This window comes from Pungitius pungitius, chromosome 14, assembly GCF_949316345.1.
Source record: "Pungitius pungitius chromosome 14, fPunPun2.1, whole genome shotgun sequence".
Lineage (NCBI taxonomy): Eukaryota > Metazoa > Chordata > Actinopteri > Perciformes > Gasterosteidae > Pungitius > Pungitius pungitius.
The window spans coordinates 17,860,491-17,880,271 of NC_084913.1; the positions used below are offsets into that span (position 1 = coordinate 17,860,491).

At 41.5% G+C, this 19,781-nt stretch overlaps 1 protein-coding gene across 14 annotated transcripts in view; it reads right to left on the minus strand.

Moving 5' to 3' along the window:
* nrxn3a (neurexin 3a) overlaps positions 1-19,478 on the minus strand; it is a 122,458-nt gene extending 102,980 nt beyond the window's left edge. For 8 of the 14 annotated variants that reach the window (XR_009941579.1, XR_005121400.2, XR_005121401.2 and 5 more), the window contains exons 1-2: positions 19,282-19,476; positions 1,781-2,911 (exon numbers count right to left, since the gene is read on the minus strand). Coding sequence is in view for 4 of the 14 variants with exons in the window: in XM_037486933.2 (XP_037342830.2) it covers positions 1,781-2,465 (685 nt within the window). In the remaining 10 variants the exon portion in view is untranslated. Of the gene's footprint in view, positions 1-1,780; positions 2,912-19,281 lie in introns of all 14 variants that reach the window. The other 6 variants (XR_009941578.1, XR_009941577.1, XR_009941576.1 and 3 more) reach the window with 1 other exon arrangement.
* Positions 19,479-19,781: the final 303 nt, after the last annotated feature.

Genomic DNA, 19,781 nt, shown 5'->3' on the forward strand with positions numbered 1-19,781 from the left:
TTAATATTTGACATGAAAAAAAGTACTATAATTACCAACCTGTCCAGAAATTACATGATTTTATCCTATTCAACATTCGTGAGTTTTTCCTAAATCCGGTTTAATTGTGACAAAAAAAGAGTAGATTGTTGGAGTCTAGATTAGAGAGCAATGTTAACATATTTAGCAGATTAGTTAATCTCAAAAGCCTGGGTGATGTGGCCAAAATAATCAGATCCTACACCTGTACTAACAACAGAACGCTTTTTCACATATTTAACTCTGCTGCTCAGAGCAGAGAGGGTTTCCTTTCCAGCTATAGAGAGACCTTGACCGGTCGGATGTTGTGACGAAGCAGATTTCCTTTAATACTTCTTAAAAATGCAAAGTGAAAAACATTTCAACCCCCATGCAACACACACCCTCACACCCTCCCTTTTTGTCTTTACTTCAAGCTCAATAAAAAAAAAAAAACTAATCTTTAAATTCCAGAATCCCTCGTCTTTTGTCTGAAACCAGGGGATTTAGCGTCAGCGCAAATGAGATGTAAATTCCATATTTGTGAGAGGTTAAGAAGAGGGCTTGAATTGAGATGGGGGTAAAATAGCTAAATAAATATATTACAAAAGAATTACCTCTGATCTGAATTGATTTATTGAAAATACTTTCTAGTCTAAATGGTATTGATTAACTAATAAAGGGTCAGATTATTGTGTACTGGGAGCAGCCTGTGAATTCGAATTGATTGTGAATAATTAAGTACATAACAAAGAGTTCATTTTCAGAGCCCAAAAAAAGAGCAGTTCAATAATTAACCACAAAACAGACATTATCATAGAATGGTAAGTGCTAATTATTCATCAAATCACAGGAAATTCAAGCTTCCGCAATTGAGTGCCTTCTATGTGGCACGCAGTAAAGAAATTGTGGGGGGAAGGGTGAATGAGAAAAGAGCTTTTTTTATATACAAATTCATTTTGTCAACGCACAGCCAGCTGGGTAGCAATTGAAACACAGCTCTGGTAAATTCTCTGCACAAAAGAATGTGATTTAAACATCTGGCATCTTGTGATTGCGTGAAGAAAGAGGGATCAGGAGGCACCATTCTCCCTATAGGCATCCTTATCACTGCCTGCAGGAGCGACAACATTAACCTGTGCCTCCTGGCTAATCATGCTTGGAATGGCTTTCTGATTTTAAAACTCAGCTCCACATAAACATACGCACACACACATACAAAGAGTGTGTATAAGATAATGATCATTGGGAGAGTCTACATAGAAAGCCTCAGATCATTAACAGTCTTTGGAAAAAGGAAAACAGAATTTGAAAAACACTGAAACCTTTAAGGTTATGATGTTGGTCATTAACCTTCCAGTGAAGTAACACAATGAATAGATTGACACTGTAAAATCCGCTGAATCAACGCACATGAAAACAACAAACGGCTAAATCAAATGTGATAGTTACACAGGTACAGCTCTCCAAATGTGAAAATATGCAATGAATGAAGCCAGGTCTTCTATTTTGATTGATTTCGTGGATGATTATTACTTACTTCACAAGCTTTAACCTTCTGTGTTCCCAGATTGCTGCATTATTGGCTACATTTCTAATTTGTATCTAATTCAAACCATGCCCTCAGGAACAGCATGGGTCCCTATTTAGTTGCATTTGAAATATAGTTCAAATACAAAAAAGTAAATTAGGTATGTTTAAGGTTGAATTGAGATCGGTTTCACAGTTGGAGACCTGCCAAAGTTGATCAGGATGAATGGATATATAATGTGTCATGCGTTACCTTCACTGCAGAAGCGGCCCTTGTATTCGGTTTTGGAGCAGTCGCAGAACAGCTCTCCATCCACCACAGCACACGTACCTCCATTCTCACATGGGTTTACCGTGCACCACCCTTCTGACTCCAGGGGCACCTTGAGGCTTCCCAGGAGCAGGGGTAGTGAAATACCGTATTTGAGGTCTGTAATGGAGCCCCTGAAGGGCTGCATGTTTCGCACTGTACACAGTGTGAGCGCACCTTTGCGGATATCCTGAGGCACTCCACCCAGGAAAAGGTCGCTGACTATGTTCATGAACTGGCGCTGTGGCCGTACCTCGTCTGCTTTGGCCTGGCCATCCAGTACCAGCACTGTGCGCAGGTTATACCTGCTAAGACTGGCAAAGTGCCAGCTGCTGTCATCCACCCGTCTGTCAGACAAGATCGAGGTCTCAGCGCAGTCGATGCTGAAACTAAGCTGCAGTCGGCCCCCCACCACTGACAGCTGCAGAAAGTCACAGTAGCCTCCATCGTCAAAGTACAGCAGCAGAGCCTCCGAGGCCTCGGTCTTGAACTGGAAGCTGAGGTCGCCTCGGGTGCTGGCATCCCAGCGGAGGTAGCGGGCCCACTGACCTGGTGTGCCTAAAAATTCCAGTCCCAGACATGTGCTGAGGAACACTTGTAGAGTGATATAAAAACCTACAAGACCCATGGCTGCAAATAATGTTTTAATCCAACTGACGGAAAGCCAATTAAAGGAAATGTTAAGATGATCCAACAGATTTTAAAGATCCAAAGTTTTATGAATAAAATGGGCAGTTATATTCTAATAAATATTTCTTATAAAAATATATTTTCAAAAGGGAAAAAGGCCGTGGCAGGAGAACAGTAGTTGTGGTTAACAGTCTTTGTGTCACTATCTTCACATGAGTAAATTGTCCAGTAGTTCCAGTAGTAGGGTTACCGAGAAAGCAGGGAGGGAGAGGTGATGTTTTAATATGTTTCTTTTACACTTCTGAACAGATGCTATTAAGACTTGTGCTGAAAGGTCTGATATGATGGACGTTTCCAGATATCATGGCAAGATGAATTTCCTCCATATTGTTCATTGGGAGTTGGAGCTGACAAGGGATCCACTGGCCTCTTTTTCTTCCATCACTGTCAGAAAGAGAGAGGCAGGAGGTTAGGATGGGTCCCTCATTATTGATTTTACTACAGCACACATCCTGCATCCAAATAGCATAACAGTAGCACATAATACCACATAAGTCACATACGTGCAGGTTCAGAGAGAAAAAAGTCAGAAACATGGGCACTGTTATTTTGGTTTAACATCTTGTACACAGGTAGAAAGTATCCAAGCGCATTTACTCAGGTTATGAACTAAGCTTCTCATCAGCGGGCCAATACATTATTTTCAGTGTCAAAAAAATTACATTTTGTCTGAAGAAAAACAACATTATTTTTCTACAAGAATTAAGGAACCGGTAGGTGAAAGACTTTGAAAGAAAGACTTGCCTCTAAAGCAAAATAGTGCTTCTTGTGCAAGAGCTTGTCACCTGTGAGGATGAATTGATTATGATGAGACTGTAAAAATAAGCTAAACCTTTGATGAAATAGTATGGCAATTAACTTTCAAACGAGTCTCCTCGGACAGTGTCCACAGTACTCTTTGCTGGTTCTGTGTCTCCACAGACTGTCCACTGTTTGCTGTATTGCTCACAGAGCAATGAATCTTCCTATATTTAGTTTGTATGATGTCCTACAAAAGGTTACTCCTAATTTGTCATGTCTGATAATACAAGTCAGCTTGTTATATCCATACAGTCTATTAAAAATTAACTTCTGTCCGAAAAACCGTAGTTTAGGCAACACAACTACTTTGTTAGGTTTAGGAAAAGATCTTGATTTGGGTTGTTGGTGAACAGGTTTAACTACAAATTCTGGAGACCAGCCAGCCCAGTGTGGTGCTCTAAATAACCCAACGATACATCCTAACAACACTCAAGAGTTTGCAAAGGGTCCAGGTAGTGCCAGAGTGAGCTCCAGTGCTCAGCTTGAATATTTACGAAAAAACTGTAGTAATAGATTTTAGTAAAAAGATATGAAGGTAAAGTACCTCAACTGATTGAATATAATCTACAAATGAAATATAACATCATATTAGACCCAACAGCATAAAATGAGCAGAACATTGCCCCCTCCCAAATAAAAACATTCTGATGTCCACCACATAACATCAATAAAAGGCCCTCATCATGAACCAATATAATAATGTCATACACCCAGAGGGTTACTTTACTAACCCTAAAAGAGCCTCCAAACAGCAGGCCCATTCCACCGTGATTACGGCAATATCGGTAGCATTTTTCTGACAATCCTTAAACACTAAGCCAAGCACCCAAATCACATTATTACTTTTTAAACTAATGCTCCTTAACTAATATTGTGCGTATAATTAGGTACTACTCACATTTGGCCATTTAAGTTAGTTTGCAGATTATCCTTCCATAATCTTATTTAAGTAACATTTTTAATGAGAGACTTTAAGTTGTGTAGGAGTATTTTTACACTGTCAACGAAGTGGGACTAACTCAATATTCAACTCTACCTGGACTAGGTAGCACTTTATTAGCACTCACAATGGCACTTACTTTTAGCACTTACTTTTAGCAGGGACCCTGTTCCTGCCTCCTGCATGGCCCAGCTGACATCTGATGCTGCTATCACTATCATTAATAGTGACATTAATACTACTGTCATCATAAACTAACGTTACTGACTTTGCACCTTTCCTGAAGTCTTTGTGGTTAATGTTATTCCACTGTAGTTCAGGGGTGAAGGCTGGTCACCGAAATGTTTCAGCACAAAAAAACAGGTAGTTGTTCACAGAAACATCAGCACCCCCTACTGCATATGCAGATGTTACAAAATTAATTATTTTTACTCTACCGCTCTCCCTAAGGTTTCTTCCTTTCTGTGGGGTAGAGGGTCCAATGCCAATGAGAGGGTTCTAGGACAGACGATGTTGTATGTGTACAAATTTTATAAGACCTTTGACGCAAATTTGTCCTGTGTGATTTTGGTCTATACAAATTAATTGAATTCATGAGTCAGTAGAGTAAGATATACGGATTAAGAAAAGGGTATATAAAATAATTTAGAAAAATAGTTTTGTCAAATAAAACGCAGCATAACACAAAAACAAAAGGTAGCAATAACACATACACTAACCATGAAGTCCCAGGACTACACTCTTGGCTGCCACTATCACATCACAAAATGCTGATTGTAATAGGTCTGCCAGCCATTGACCAAATCAAACACTGGCTAGATGGATTCTTCAATTCAATTCATTTTATTTTGTATAGCCCAAAATCGCAAATTACAAATTTGCCTCAGAGGGGATACATATCCAGCAGCTGGACGATTTCACAAGATCAGTGGTGAATGATTCATGATTGACAGGAGAACCTTGTCAGCAGAACGGGGGCTCCAACAATATATTAGCCACATTATCCCGCGGCTTGAGACATGTGTGCGCATACACAGATGTGTGCCTATGCTCGCATCTGTGGACAGAGAGCCCCAGCCCCACTGCCCCACACTTCGGCCCCTCTGTCCGCCACCACAAAGGAACAAGGAAACACTGTACAGTCTCCAAACAAAGCTCAACCAACGCATTGGACGTGAATTAGCAAACCTAGTCAAACATTTCCAACAAAAATGCACCACCACCTCATGCTAAAAATACAAGACCCTTCAAGAAAGCAGACAGACTGCCGATTACAGAGATCCACCTCTTCGGTAAAGCTCTCAATAACACATCAGTCAGAGAACATCAACAAAAGCCAAAGAATATTTGTACAATGTCACCTGCTTTGGCAGTTAGCCATAAAAAGTGTTTGCTTCTGGTAATAGAACACCCCCGTGTTATAGTCTAATCCCTCACAAGCAGTCCTAGGAGCTTTTTTTGTTCTTGGGAAAGGTACAGTCATGGGGTGGCTACGCTCTGCCATGACTGCTCTCCGCTGATTCTAGTTGGCTTAAAGTGCTGCCAATCTTATTCTGATGAGTTCTGCTCAATTCTATAGGATGTAACCATTCTAAAGAGCTGTCATGTTTAACATTTTGTGTAGACTTTCTTGAATTTTTGGGTCCTCCTCCTCTCTCACCTTCCACCCAGCACCTGGACTCCACCTGCCCTCACCTGCCCTCTCTTCCCCCATCTCTCGAACCACACCTATACCTTTTTGACCACCCTCCCTCCCCCCTCTGTTCCTCCTGCCTCTTTTCCCTGTCTGATCATGCCCCTCTTGGATGTGGTCTTTAAAAAAAAACATGGAACAATACCATGACATATTTTGATACCGGCAAAATCACACAAAATGAAGCTTAGGCGAAAATTTAGTCAGGAAGACTGGACAGGCGTTGCCATTCCCAGTAGGCTTCCTCTCTTCGTGGGGGCACACGGCCAGCTGATTAGGGGCGGGGTCAAGTAGTACCAGCCAACCAGATGTGGGTGATGTTACCATAAACCAATTGCATCAGTGCTGGCAAACGTTAAAAGACTGTTCTCTCTCTCTGCTGTCAGTTGTCATTTCAGCGCGCACCAAAGGTGACCCGCCACCACCCGACACCTCCAATCTACAGTAGTACCTGGCACATCAGGATATTGGAGCAACTTATTCTCTACCACCATCACCAGTGTCTGGACTCCCGAAGGGGGGGATATAACTCGGCTCAGCATCCCAGCCCCTGGTCTATCCTACGGCAGGATGGAGTCCAAGCCCCAAACACATTGCAATATCAATATTAATGCATGTTATAATAAAGCAGTGTTCAAACTTCAACAAGTCTCTCCGGATTGAAATACCTTGATATGAATTTTTGGCCTTACCGCTCACAGGCTAAAATAGTTGCAACACTATGACAGCCCCAGAGCCTCTGGTGTTGGTATGTGTGTATCTGCCTGTCTGTCTTACAGGTTCCTGAGTGGCTGGAGAGTGAGGCCCTTAACCCGATTGGAGGAAGCTGGCCAGTGCAGCCAGCCTTTAAGGGACGCCCAACCTGATGCATTGTGGGCCATTCTTCCTGAAGACACCTGGTGCGACTGTGGCATGGTGGTCTACGAGAATTCCTTTGGCGAATGCTGTTTGTGCCTTCTTTTGAAAAGCATGGTTTATAGTTATGGAATAGACCTTTTTTGCTTTCCTTCATCATTTGTTGTGTTCAAGGAGCCAGACCGTAACAAATTGGGGGCAGGTCCGGGAGTGTCCGGGAGAGTGCAAAATCGATTGATGCGTTTGAATTTTGAAGAAAAAAAAACGCGATGCAACAACTTCAGTTCTTAGCAGTGTGCTGTGCTCCTTTGGAACCATCACCATAAGTACTGTACTTTCTTCTTGGGATGTATTTTATCTGGCAGATTGGGAGAGACCTTAGCAGGAGGATGGGAGGCTGACAGAGGTTGAGGTTGAGGTGGAGACACCACAGAGGGAAGGAGCCTCTGACTCCACTAATTAATTTTGGGTTTTCTGCTGTTGTGTCTCTCTTACTCTCTCTCCCTTTCTATCACACATAATTTCAAAATAAAAGCCCCATGGGGGAATTTCTTAATGTAATGTTTGTGATGAGGCCTATTAATAATTTCATTGATTGAAAGACAAACCTTCGGTATCTTAACGCCCTCCCTGCCTCACCCAATCCCATCTACGACTACTAGTATTTCTACTGCTGTTGTTGTTTAAGATTTTCTTATTTCTGTATTTTCAGCTATTTTTTGAAACTCCTTTCAGCTTTCTGCTTGCTGGTATTTTTGAATTTCTGTATTTTAAGCAATTGTCTGAAATTAATTTCTGTTTTCAGCATTTCAAACGCATTTTCAGAAGAACATTTTCTAGTATTTCTTCTATTTCTACTGCTACAGTACAACATTGCTAAGTACAGATGCAACTACATCAAATGCTATTACTACTTATATTCCTGCCTCCACCAATACTACTATTAATTCCTAATATTACATACACTCACCGGCCACTTTATTAGGTACCCCATGCTAGTAACGGGTTGGACCCCCTTTTGCCTTCAGAACTGCCTCAATTCTTCGTGGCATAGATTCAACAAGGTGCTGGAAGCATTCCTCAGGGAGTTTGGTCCATATTGACATGATGGCATCACACAGTTGCCGCAGATTTGTCGGCTGCACATCCATCATGCGAATCTCCCGTTCCACCACATCCCAAAGATGCTCTATTGGATTGAGATCTGGTGATTGTGGAGGCCATTTGAGTACAGCGAACTCATTGTCATGTTCAAGAAACCAGTCTGAGATGATTCCAGCTTTATGACATGGCGCTTTATCCTGCTGAAAGTAGCCATCAGAAGTTGGGTACATTGTGGTCATAAAGGGATGGACATGGTCAGCAACAATACTCAGGTAGGCTGTGGCGTTGCAACGATGCTCAATTGGTACCAAGGGGCCCAAAGAGTGCCAAGAAAATATTCCCCACACCATGACACCACCACCACCAGCCTGAACCGTTGATACAAGGCAGGATGGATCCATGCTTTCATGTTGTAGACGGCAAATTCTGACCCTACCATCCGAATGTCGCAGCAGAAATCGAGACTCATCAGACCAGGCAACGTTTTTCCAATCTTCTATTGTCCAATTTCGATGAGCTTGTGCAAATTGTAGCCTCAGTTTCCTGTTCTTAGCTGAAAGGAGTGGCACCCGGTGTGGTCTTCTGCTGCTGTAGCCCATCTGCCTCAAAGTTCGACGTACTGTGCGTTCAGAGATGCTCTTATGCCCACCTTGGTTGTAACGGGTGGTTATTTGAGTCACTGTTGCCCTTCTATCAGCTCGAACCAGTCTGGCCATTCTCCTCTGACCTCTGGCATCAACAAGGCATTTCCGCCCACAGAACTGCCGCTCACTGGATGTTTTTTCTTTTTCGGACCATTCTCTGTAAACCCTAGAGATGGTTGTGCGTGAAAATCCCAGTAGATTAGCAGTTTCTGAAATACTCAGACCAGCCCTTCTGGCACCAACAATCATGCCACGTTCAAAGTCACTCAAATCACCTTTCTTCCCCATACTGATGCTCGGTTTGAACTGCAGGAGATTGTCTTGACAATGTCTACATGCCTAAGTGCACTGAGTTGCCGCCATGTGATTGGCTGCTTAGAAATTAAGTGTTAACGAGCAGTTGGACAGGTGTACCTAATAAAGTGGCCGGTGAGTGTATACTTATACGATATAAAAAGTAGGAAAATAGCAGGCACACAAAATGTTCTCATTTCAAATCCTCTTCTGTCTCTTTTGTGGACTTCATATCCTTAAAACTGCAGTTTCGTTATAAAAAAGTAATTTGCTGATATTCCAAGTCTAATGCATAATATGCATTCATGCATGTTTGTTGTTCCCCAGATTCTGTCTTATTGACTCAATTAATCGGTTGACTTAAGGGGCTTACACACTTAAAAAGACAAACACTGGAGTACTTCTTTTTATGTATCTGTTTAGACATAGATGTGTCATTTATACGACTACCTCAGTGGTTGTATAAATGACACATCTAAATTGGCCATTGGTGTGCTGATGTTAGTGTGAGCCCTGCGATTGACTGGAGACAAATCCAGGGTGTCCCCTGTCTCTCGCCCGATGTTGGCTGGGATTGTATCCAGCCCCCCTGAGACCTTGTACGAAGGATAAGCGGCTTTGAAGATGACTGACTGATGACTGACTGGCATCCACCTCAGACAGTAAACTGTATTGTACTCTCAGGTTTTTATACAAACGTGCCAAGACAGTTTTCAGAATCCTTTTAGGCTTTTTCCCACAGTTACTATCACAAATAGTATTTACTGTGCCTCCATTCAAATGTTTATGCGATAATGAGCAAAAAAAGTGCCCTCAAAAGACAGTCTTGTGTAGCACAGGGAAAGTGGAGAATTGATAAACAAAAAAATTATCAACAAACCCCCAAAAACTCTACTCCATCTTTATTAGTCTGGATAGATGGATGTTCATACATTTTCTAATCCTCCCCTTGTGACCATATTTCCATTGACTTCATCTTCACCCTTTTTCCTTTCCTCTTTCGCCCTCTCGTCTCCCAACCAAGTACTCATCTTGGAAACCTCTGCCTGACGACCACCTGCCCCCATTATCCCATTCCTTCTCACATTTTCCAGTGTATTGCTCTGGACCTTTTTCCTTTTCTCACCCATCTTATCAACTCCCATTCAATTCCCTTTCAACTTTACCTAACTCTCTGAAAGAGGCGAGAGTAAACCATTTCGTGAACCCAGTCTCAATCCATCTGAAGGTAACAACTGCAGGCCTTTCTCTCTTCTGCCCTTTCTTTCCATAACACAGTCATTTTTAACTAGTCGTTTGGATTTTTTCCAATAACGGTGCTAAAGTAAACTTTTTTTTTTTAAAGCACAAAAGAATGATTGAAAAAAAGAGGGGTTTTATAATGCAATTTTTGACTATGGCTTTGAACTTTTTGACCATTGTGCAGGAAGTAAAGACATGTAACATACTGTATATTGAAAAGCATTTTTTGTTGGATGCTCCTTGTTGCAGTAGGTGCAACACAAAAGAGCTGCATCGTTTTCTACCGTGTGACAGAATTTATTATTTCTATATTTAGTCAAAAGTCCTTCATTCGCACGAGGAAAATTAAGTCATGTGTGACTTAATGACGACTAACACAGAAGCAACGCCGCTACAATACCAATAATACTTCGGTGGGGGTCGTCCGACGGGAGGGAGGGAGGTTTGTTGTTGCGTACGTACGCTGTGTCTGCTGGTGAGTGCGTGCTCTCTTGTGTATGTGCAGGTGTCTGTGTGTATGCACGCACAATTGTCTGCCTGCGTCCATCGGGGCAATAGTGCGGTGCGCTGCAAAAACACATGCAGACTTTAATAACTGAGGGGAAACACTGCCTTAAATAAAAAATAGAAAGTAGATAGCTTGCTTGCCAGACAAGCAGTAGGCTATCGTTAGCTGCTGCGAGGACAGAGTCATCAGATTGTGTAAATAAAGTTTTTCAATCGGCTCAAGAACCAAAAGCACGCACCAAAATCGCTGTTGTGTTTCGGTACGGTAGGTACTGGTCGTACAGTAACCGTTGCCATTATTGGTACTTGTTCTCAGTACCCAACCCTATTGAACAGACTGCCCTCCTTGCTGTCTATAAGCAACTCCATACTGTGGAAGCAGCCTCGCTCTCCTCTGTCCTTATCCTTCTTAACCGTTCGGCTGCATTTGACTAAGTCAACCACCAGATCCTTTCTCCCCTCAAGAACTCTGAGTCTCAGGCTCTGCTCTGTCGCTTCCCTCATCCTACCTTAATGACCGCACTGAGTAACTTGTAGAGGATATGTCGTCTCACCACTGGGGTCCCCCAAGGTTCTGACTCAGGTCCCCTCCTGTTTTCTCTGTACACTAACTGTCTCTGCTCTGTCCTTGACTACCATCGCTATGCTGATGACACCCAACTAATCCTGTCTTTTCCCTAATCTAAGACACAGGTAGCAGCACGAATCTATGCTTGTTTGACTGAGATCTGTCAGTGGACAAGACTAAACTTCTTTTTCTTCCAGGAAAACGCCCTCCAAACAATAACCTGACCTTTACCAACACCGTCCTATCCACAGTTTTACACTCTACAGTTAACCTTCCCTCCCTGTCAACATTACAGCAACAACACGTTCATGTAGATATATCAGGAGAATACGTCCCCTTCTCACTCAGAAGGTGGCGCAGGTTCCGGTACAGGCTTTGGTCATCTCATGCCTTGACTATTGTAACTCCTTCTCAGCAGGTTGACCTGCCAGGGCCATCCAGCCTCTTCAGCTCATTGAGAATGCAGCAGCTTGACTGGTCTTTGAACTAAAATTCCCTCACAATACTCTGCTCTTCCGCTGGTTACCAGTGATGACATCAGGAGAACAGAAAGCACCCTGTCTCAAAAATCTCAAAAAGCAAAAAAGCTTGTGTCCCCAACAAGTAGCAGTTAAGAATGCAAAGGCTTTCTTTGCATACCATTATCATCAGTGTCGGAAAAAAACAAGGGAAAAGGGCAAAATTGCCCCAAAATGGACAGGTGCAAAAAATAATTACAACTTAGTTGACTTGTCAAAAACATCGTAGCCATAATGACTTGGTCCAGTTACCATAGAATGTTTTCATTCTCGCCTCAACTTATTGCAGGAAGAATCAAACATTCTTAAAAATAAAAATGGAACGATTCTGGATTAGACCTGTCAGTGCGGGAGAGTGAATTCAGTGTTGTCACCCTCTCTGGTTCAAAAGAAAAAATCCACGCAAAAAAGGGAAGATAGATTACCTTTAGGGTGGAGGAAGACCACAAGAGACCACCAAGAGAAGACTCGAGGGACTCAAACTTGCCGACAACAAACTGGCAACGTCGTTGTCCACCAGCAATGGCAAATTATTTTGCTGACTTAATCAGGAGGAGCAAAAACAATAAGAAAAACGTGTCCTTTTGTCACCAGACAACCAAGCAACATCCCATAAGTGGGTGATAACTAAGTATTTATTGTTTTGAAATGATTTAGTTAAGTTAGCTAACGTTGGATAGATCTTTTTAGCTATTTAACTAGCTACAAAGGCTTGCTAGCTAGCTAGCGTCAGCTAACGTTGGACAGAGTGTAGTCAGTGAGAGATGTTTCTCCTCTCCGCATAAGTCACTGCCATCTTTTGGTTAACAACCAATCCTCTATTTGGGTAAAATACAATTAAATGAGACTGCAGTTGACTCAAGGTTTAAATGTTTTGTTCTTTGTTTTTACTGAGGCACGGAGTAATCAGCTCAATAACAGAGCCAATCGTGGAAGCTGTGAATCAGCGTTCTGCAAAATGGTCAAGCTGTTTGACATTGCTCAGATATTGCTTAACACAAATCAAATTAAATGAGTCTGAATTATGTTTTCTGTTCATTTTGGTAAAAATAAATCACAGTTTGAATCTGTAGACTACTGCCTTATAGTGTAATTGCTGCTATTTGATGACAAATGCATATACAGCAAGCCCCAATAAGTATATTTATTATTTAGAACAGAGGTTAAAGGTTATTTTACAAGTGTCAAAATATGCCTCCAATTTCTCATAAAATAATCCTGGTTTTCAGTGAGTGGGGGCAAAAATTGTGTGTGAATTTCCTACCCTGATTACCATAACCCTTGGGTAAGGATCTGCCATTCACTACAAAAAATTGTGTTGTCAACCCTTCTTCGCATTCTGAACTTAAGCGCAGCCCAGCAATGGCTATCTCTGACATACCCTCATTTTTCTTTGATTTTGAGGAATCTTTTTGATGAAATATAACAAATCAGTAAGTGGCAAAGAATCAACAAATTTGTTCTCTATGCAACCCCATACATCACGTACTGCGCGTAGGGCACCAAGTGCCTGGGGGGGCATAAAAAAATCTGGGACGGGAAAAATCATCATAGTAGGCTACTAGTATAAATAACATATAAAATATGTCCAAAGCATGTTAATATGCAAAAGCATAATACAAAGTACAAGTACAAATACAAATCTCAAATGTGGCAGACAGCTTTGAAATGGCTTCGAAAAGGCATCAAGAGTCGGGGGCGGAAAAAAGAAAAGAAGAGAGCGGGATGATGCTCGCGCGTCGCTCTCAAGTAAGACAATGTTTTAAATCAGGGATCCCCAAACTTTTTCTTGTGAGGACCGTTGCTAGCGGTCAACGGGCGGCCGGCTGGCCACGTATACTCGCGCTCATAATGACCGCACGGATCGCCGGTGGGCCGTATTCGGTAATCGTCCGCGGGCCGCCCAAAGTTTCTGTTACCGTTTATGTTATCATTTACGTTTTTGTTATCATTGATGTTACGTTTCTGTTACCGTTAGCAATAAGACTAGCAATCATTCCTTAGGTTGTTAGCTAGCTAGCAATGGTATTTCTGATTATGCTTAAACTGTCAGCATCAATGGGGACGTGGCTCACAAACTGTCATATGATGACCTGATAGCTGATTTTGCAGCTAGGAAATGCAGGTGTGTGCCTCTGTAGGGCCTTTGACAACTGATGGTAGTGAAAATGTTTGTAATATAGTTCTATCGGATAGCAGAATGGTCTCTTTTATAGAGATGGCAAAGTAAATTCTACTGTGCAGTTTGTACTTATGTATGGTTATTTGCACTTTAAAATGTGCACTTCATTATTATTTGTAATTATGTATATTATTTACTGAAGAAATGTGCACATTATTACTTACACGGTTATATACTTGAATACTTTCTGCGTTTACAATGTTCAGTTGCAAATCTGTGTTTTTAGTAATTGTGGTGGTATTTGGTATTTATAATTTTATCTTTTATATAATTTATTTCTTTTCATGTTTGTTTATGTAAATTATTTATGTTTAGAAGTTATTTGGGGAATAAAGAGAACCTAACTAAGAAATTCTGAATGGTTGTTATTCCTGTGGTGGTTGGTTGGTTGGTTGGTTGGGGGGGGCACCACTAAGCATTTGTGCTTAGGGCACCCAAATGGCTTAAAGAAGCCATTGGCAAAGTGTGAACCCCAATTATTTTGATCATGAATACTTCAGTGCTCACTCAAAACCATCCGTAGAGTTTTAAACGTACCGCCGGAAAAAAAAAATTCCGGCCTATCCGTTTTGAATAGTGACACTGACATAATGACTCAGCAATGTATTGAAATTAATGTATTAAAGCTTTTTATTTTAAAAAAAGGTATAAAACAGTGTTGCCCGCCCAACGCTACTATGTGATATTACTTATCCAACTGGTTAATAATAAAAACAATAAGAATAATATGAAAGAGCAACCACTGGGATCTATTATAAACATTATCAATATAAATTGACTTTGGAATAGACCATTGTTTTGCTGTCTATTCATATTTTAATTGAATATCTATAAAAAAAAAATGTAAAGGGCCTATATGACCACCACCTCCAAAAACTATTTTTAAAAAGTCGATTTTATTTAATCTGTATTCTGAACTGTTCTCTGCCAGTTCCTCTGGCCTGGATCTACACAATAGTGAGCTCAACTGGCATGTTGATATTTTATTCTGTGTGTCTTTTCAGTAAATACTTAATGCATAAATACATTTTTACACTTTCCTAATCTGCAAAATATTAAAAGATGTGTCCGTTTTATTCATTTTTGAAACATAAAATGTCTGCCACTCAAAGTAAGAAATTGCAATGTTAAGAAAAAGTGCAATATGTCTGTTCAACAATGCTTTAATGAACATTCCATTTTCTAACTTTGACAATTTGAATGCCATAAAATTGCAAAATATCAGCTTTCAGTCCTAAATAATAAGTACTTCAGCCTTTAAAAACTCACATCAGCACAGCTGTATTAATGTTTAAGCTGAACTGACTGAGCTGATTTTTCTTTACTTGATCCATTTTTGACTGCAGCTGATGCAGTATTTTTAAAAGAGTCCTGTAGTAAATATATTTTGCATTACATTTTTTTTCAATTGGTTTCAGCTAATATGAATAATTACTTACGACATACAGACAAGCTCTTTTCCTACTCTGCATTCCCACTTCAGATTAATACTACACTAGTGTTTACAAATGATGACATATTCCGGCATTATCTCGGTGTGTGTGTGTGTGTGTATCTTTTGTTGCTGTGTGGGGAGCGTCAGGGGTTAAAAGGCTAAACGGCATGGATCATTGTTCTCTTTGAAAGGCTCCTTTGACGAACCCCACAGGGACGAGTCTACATACACACACTAACAAAAGGCAGCAGCACTCTGGATCTTATTAACAACCACCCGGACTGGGATGGAGGGCATGTGTGTGTAAGTGCAAATAAAAGCAACCCATCGGTAGCCCAATGCATTTCAATGGGTGCCGCTTGCCAGTCATTTTATAGCAGGTGCCCTGATCACACACTATTCTCACAAAAACACAGACGCAGTGACAAAATGGTGATAATATCTAAAAAGGGACAGACTGCGATGTTTCTGATTTGCTGGAATAGCTCAGTGTGAGTCTGGTGCAGTTTACATCTACAAATAGAGGTGACATTTTCTTTTGCCTGTCTTTGTTGCTACTGGGATACATTTGACCACAACATATAACATGATAGTGGAGGGGAGGAGGGACAGCAGAAGGCAGGATCAGTGGAAACGCAGGGAGGGAGTGATGTTCCACCTCATCTACTCCCACTCATGCATGGCATGAAACGCCCTGACTTCGCTCTTCCTCTTCTCTCTTCATCCCGATGCGGACACAAAGCTTTTTGTGTAAATAGAATGGCATTTACCCACCATCTTAAACTGGTATTTCTCCTATGAAAGGAAGAGCTACGGGAATGTGAATACATTTTTTATGCATGGTGTATGTCTATTTTAATACTGTAATACTCTTGAGATAAATATTAGCCAGAAATGGAACAAAGTTTACAATGGCCTTGTACACTCAAGAGATTTAAAAATACAGCATGGATCATCTTCGACAATACTCGTGAATAGCACCCTACAAATGATCTCTGTACAGCACGACACCTCAGCAGTTTATTTCTAAAGACAAGATGGCATTTATAAGAGGGACAGCAATACCACGACTAATTTTTCAATTGAAAATGAAAAAATCCTCATTTAAAATTAGGGGGGTATCCTTTGGTCTGTTTACAAAATGACTATAGCTATATGTAAATACTTTGTAATATTTGTTTTGACACGTTCTTTGTATGCACAGGCTCTGCTGCTCTTTTAAAAAAGACATTAATAAAAACAGATGTTTAAAACAAAGTGAACTGTCAATGGAGGGTTGCGTAAAAGCCAGCGATGAAGGCTGGTGGTGTGTGTTTTTGGGTGAGGTTGTGGCGTCGGTTTGGCAGGGGTGCAGCATGGGCACCATGTTGTTATTCAGCTCCTCTGCAAGCAGGACACGCCTTCTCTGGGCTCTGTGGTTCTGCTGCAGCACCCTTCATGGCATTACATCACCCAGTTAGAGAGCAGCCCACAAACCTACACACACATTCCCAGCATCCACCACACCACAATGACTGCACATAGCACACAAAATATATTACACAACCCCTCTATGGCACCCCAGTCCACTGGAGAACACACCTTTTCCCCACAGGTTAGAGAGCATTACATTGTGCCATCAACTTTTAATTCGGACTCATTTGGCTTTTTATATTTGTTCAACGTATACTCTAGTCCATCAGCAAAAATCCAATGTTCGAAATTATGACATGAGTTTACTATTGTAATAAATCCGAAATATTTACAAACGAGGAAGAGGCATTTCCCTTTCTATTTAAACAAGACGACAGAAGAGATCGCACAACGGATATATTTTTTTTACTTATTAAAGAAAAGAGCATCTCCAAAATCCTGCGTGATATCCGACTCACCCCGCCCAGAGGATTACTGTTACCTTGAGAGCCCTTGGCTTTTTGCGCCTGATCTGTCAGCGCAGTTAATCGGCTGCCAACCAGGACAAGAAAAGCAGGACAGCCAAATTACCCAAAACAGCCTCCATCGTAACCGAACAACCCCCACCCGGAGGGTGAGGGGGGGGCGGGGGGGTTGAGAAGAAAACGAGAAGGGACATCGAATCGGGGATAGGGGTTCAGTAAAAATTCCTATCCATGTCTGACATCCCACTCGAAAACCACAAGTATTTGGCAAAAATAGTAATAATCTTTCTTTTCTGAATAGTTGTCAGTAGCGGTCAAACGTAATCATATTGAGTGCAGTCGGATGCATTTAAATTCCTATCAATGCAGCAAAAATATTTTAATAGAACGGTGAAATAATGAACAGAATTACCCGATGAAGTCAAACATTTTCGTTTTCTTTCTCGAAATATGTCCTGGACGTGTCTTTGGCTTTAATATAAATGATTGTCCGAACAGGTGAAGAAGCAACCTGGGCCCTCCGCAGGGAAACAAGACGCGTGCTCTGGGTGTGTCACGCGCGCTATGAAGCCAGATTGGAAATGAATAAAAGAGTTCCCTCTTATTCTATTAACTCTTAAAATCCAAAACCTTCGAATGTGTTCTGATAGTTATATTAAAAACAAGAATTATCTCTGTGGATTGGCACCCATTTTGCCGTCGTTTTATTCACTAGTGTGCAGGTATTCCAGTTAAAGGCGTTCGACGCATGGAGGCCCGGACACATAACGGCTCATTTATGGACAGATAGCGGATGCTATGGAGCCCTGCATGAGGCCTCGCGCTTACTGCAATGAAAAGGACCCGATGTATCCAATTGAACATCGTGCATTCGTCGCAGTGAGGCCTAATTATATATATATATATATATATATATATATATATATATATATATATATATATATATAAAACTTAATTAAACAAAACCTCTAATATGTTGCAGGCCCGTTGGCTTTAAAATGCGGATAGATGGAGTTGGAGTTCAACGTGCAGCATAAAAATTCCGTTTGAGCCGTCCTCCCCGTGGACTCTGCAACGCTATTCGATCAACCAGTGAACTGACATAATCGAAATCTTCATAATTCTGTATCCCTAAAAAGATCCCCACACTCAATCATTCGAAGGGCACCTTTTAGAAGATACTAACGGTCGGTTCGAGGCCATTTTCACAATAATGCGTTCATATTTTATCTAATTTAAGGATAAAGGTTTTTGTTTTATGGTTTTTAAAATGTTGAAAATATTAATCAGCCGATTGACTCTGCAGCTGAATTTTGGAAATCCATACACATGAGCGGGATAATGGAGGAATGTGCCGCTCAGGCTAAATGGCGGGGACATGAGCACTGCTACGGCGTGCTGTCCATCTGCGTTAACACAGAAGGTCATGCATCAAAAGGCATGTCATACTCCTCTTATTCCATCCAAATATGCATCTCTGTTTATCGAGGTTTTTGCTGTGAGCTGCGCGTGAGCGTGCACTTGTTTGACATTTGAGCATGAAGCTGCAGACTAGAACAATGCGCGGACACACGATACCTGGCGTTCATGCTATTTATTATTCATCATCTCTAAAAACAAGATGATCGCGGTTTAAGTATTTTTGCAGACTTGATCCTCCTATTATATCAAATAGCATGGTTAGAACAACGCATGGTCGCATGTCGAAGATAAAATACAACTACAAATAAAATGGATCCTTCAGATAGAAACATCGCCTCAGGGAGGTGACAGGACGTGTGTAATTCTAAACCCGCCTGCCACGGTGCCTCAGCTCCAACGGGGAGATTTAGAGGCCAATATGGCACATATTCCAATTTCGAATCCCTCAAAAGCCGCTTTTCCATCAAGGATACGCACACCTGCCCCAGCTGCGCCTTAATTCACAGTTCCATTTCGGAAAGTCCTGTAAAAGTGTCAAGTTCCGTGATATTTGTGCGTCAAGAGTAGAAAAATGCCTTTTTTGCTTCATATTTGTGGGGCATCGGTTCCCGTCTCACTCCGTTTAATGCACGACCAATATGGACAGGTTGGGGCAAAGACAACGCTACTGACCTTAGTTACGCATGTTGCCAGCTGTATCCGACAGGTACAATCCAGCTGTAAGCTACTCTCACATCCGAACTAAGCAGCTGGCTGTATCGCTCCTCACAGATGCGTCGACCACGGTACATCACGCACACAAAGGCGGCTGTTAGATCCGTGCGACTCACCGAGACTGCCGACAAGAGTCGCACGCACGCACACACGGGCCATTCGGGTCCGCCCTCTACTCAGCGTCCGACATTTAAAGGCGTACAAGCTCGTAGCGAAGCCTGTGCACGCGCATACACACGCGTGACCTAATGCACTACTACTAGTGCATTAGGCTCTCATGAAAAGGTCCCATGGTGAGTACTGAGAGGTTGAGTGTCACCGTAGAAATGAACATGAAACATGAAACCTAAAGGTCATTGTGAGAGGATCTCAAAGCATGCATTCATAAGGGCCATCAAAACGTCCAAGGTGCCATTCTGAAAGCTGGCCCAATAGCACCACATGAGGTTATAGATGGG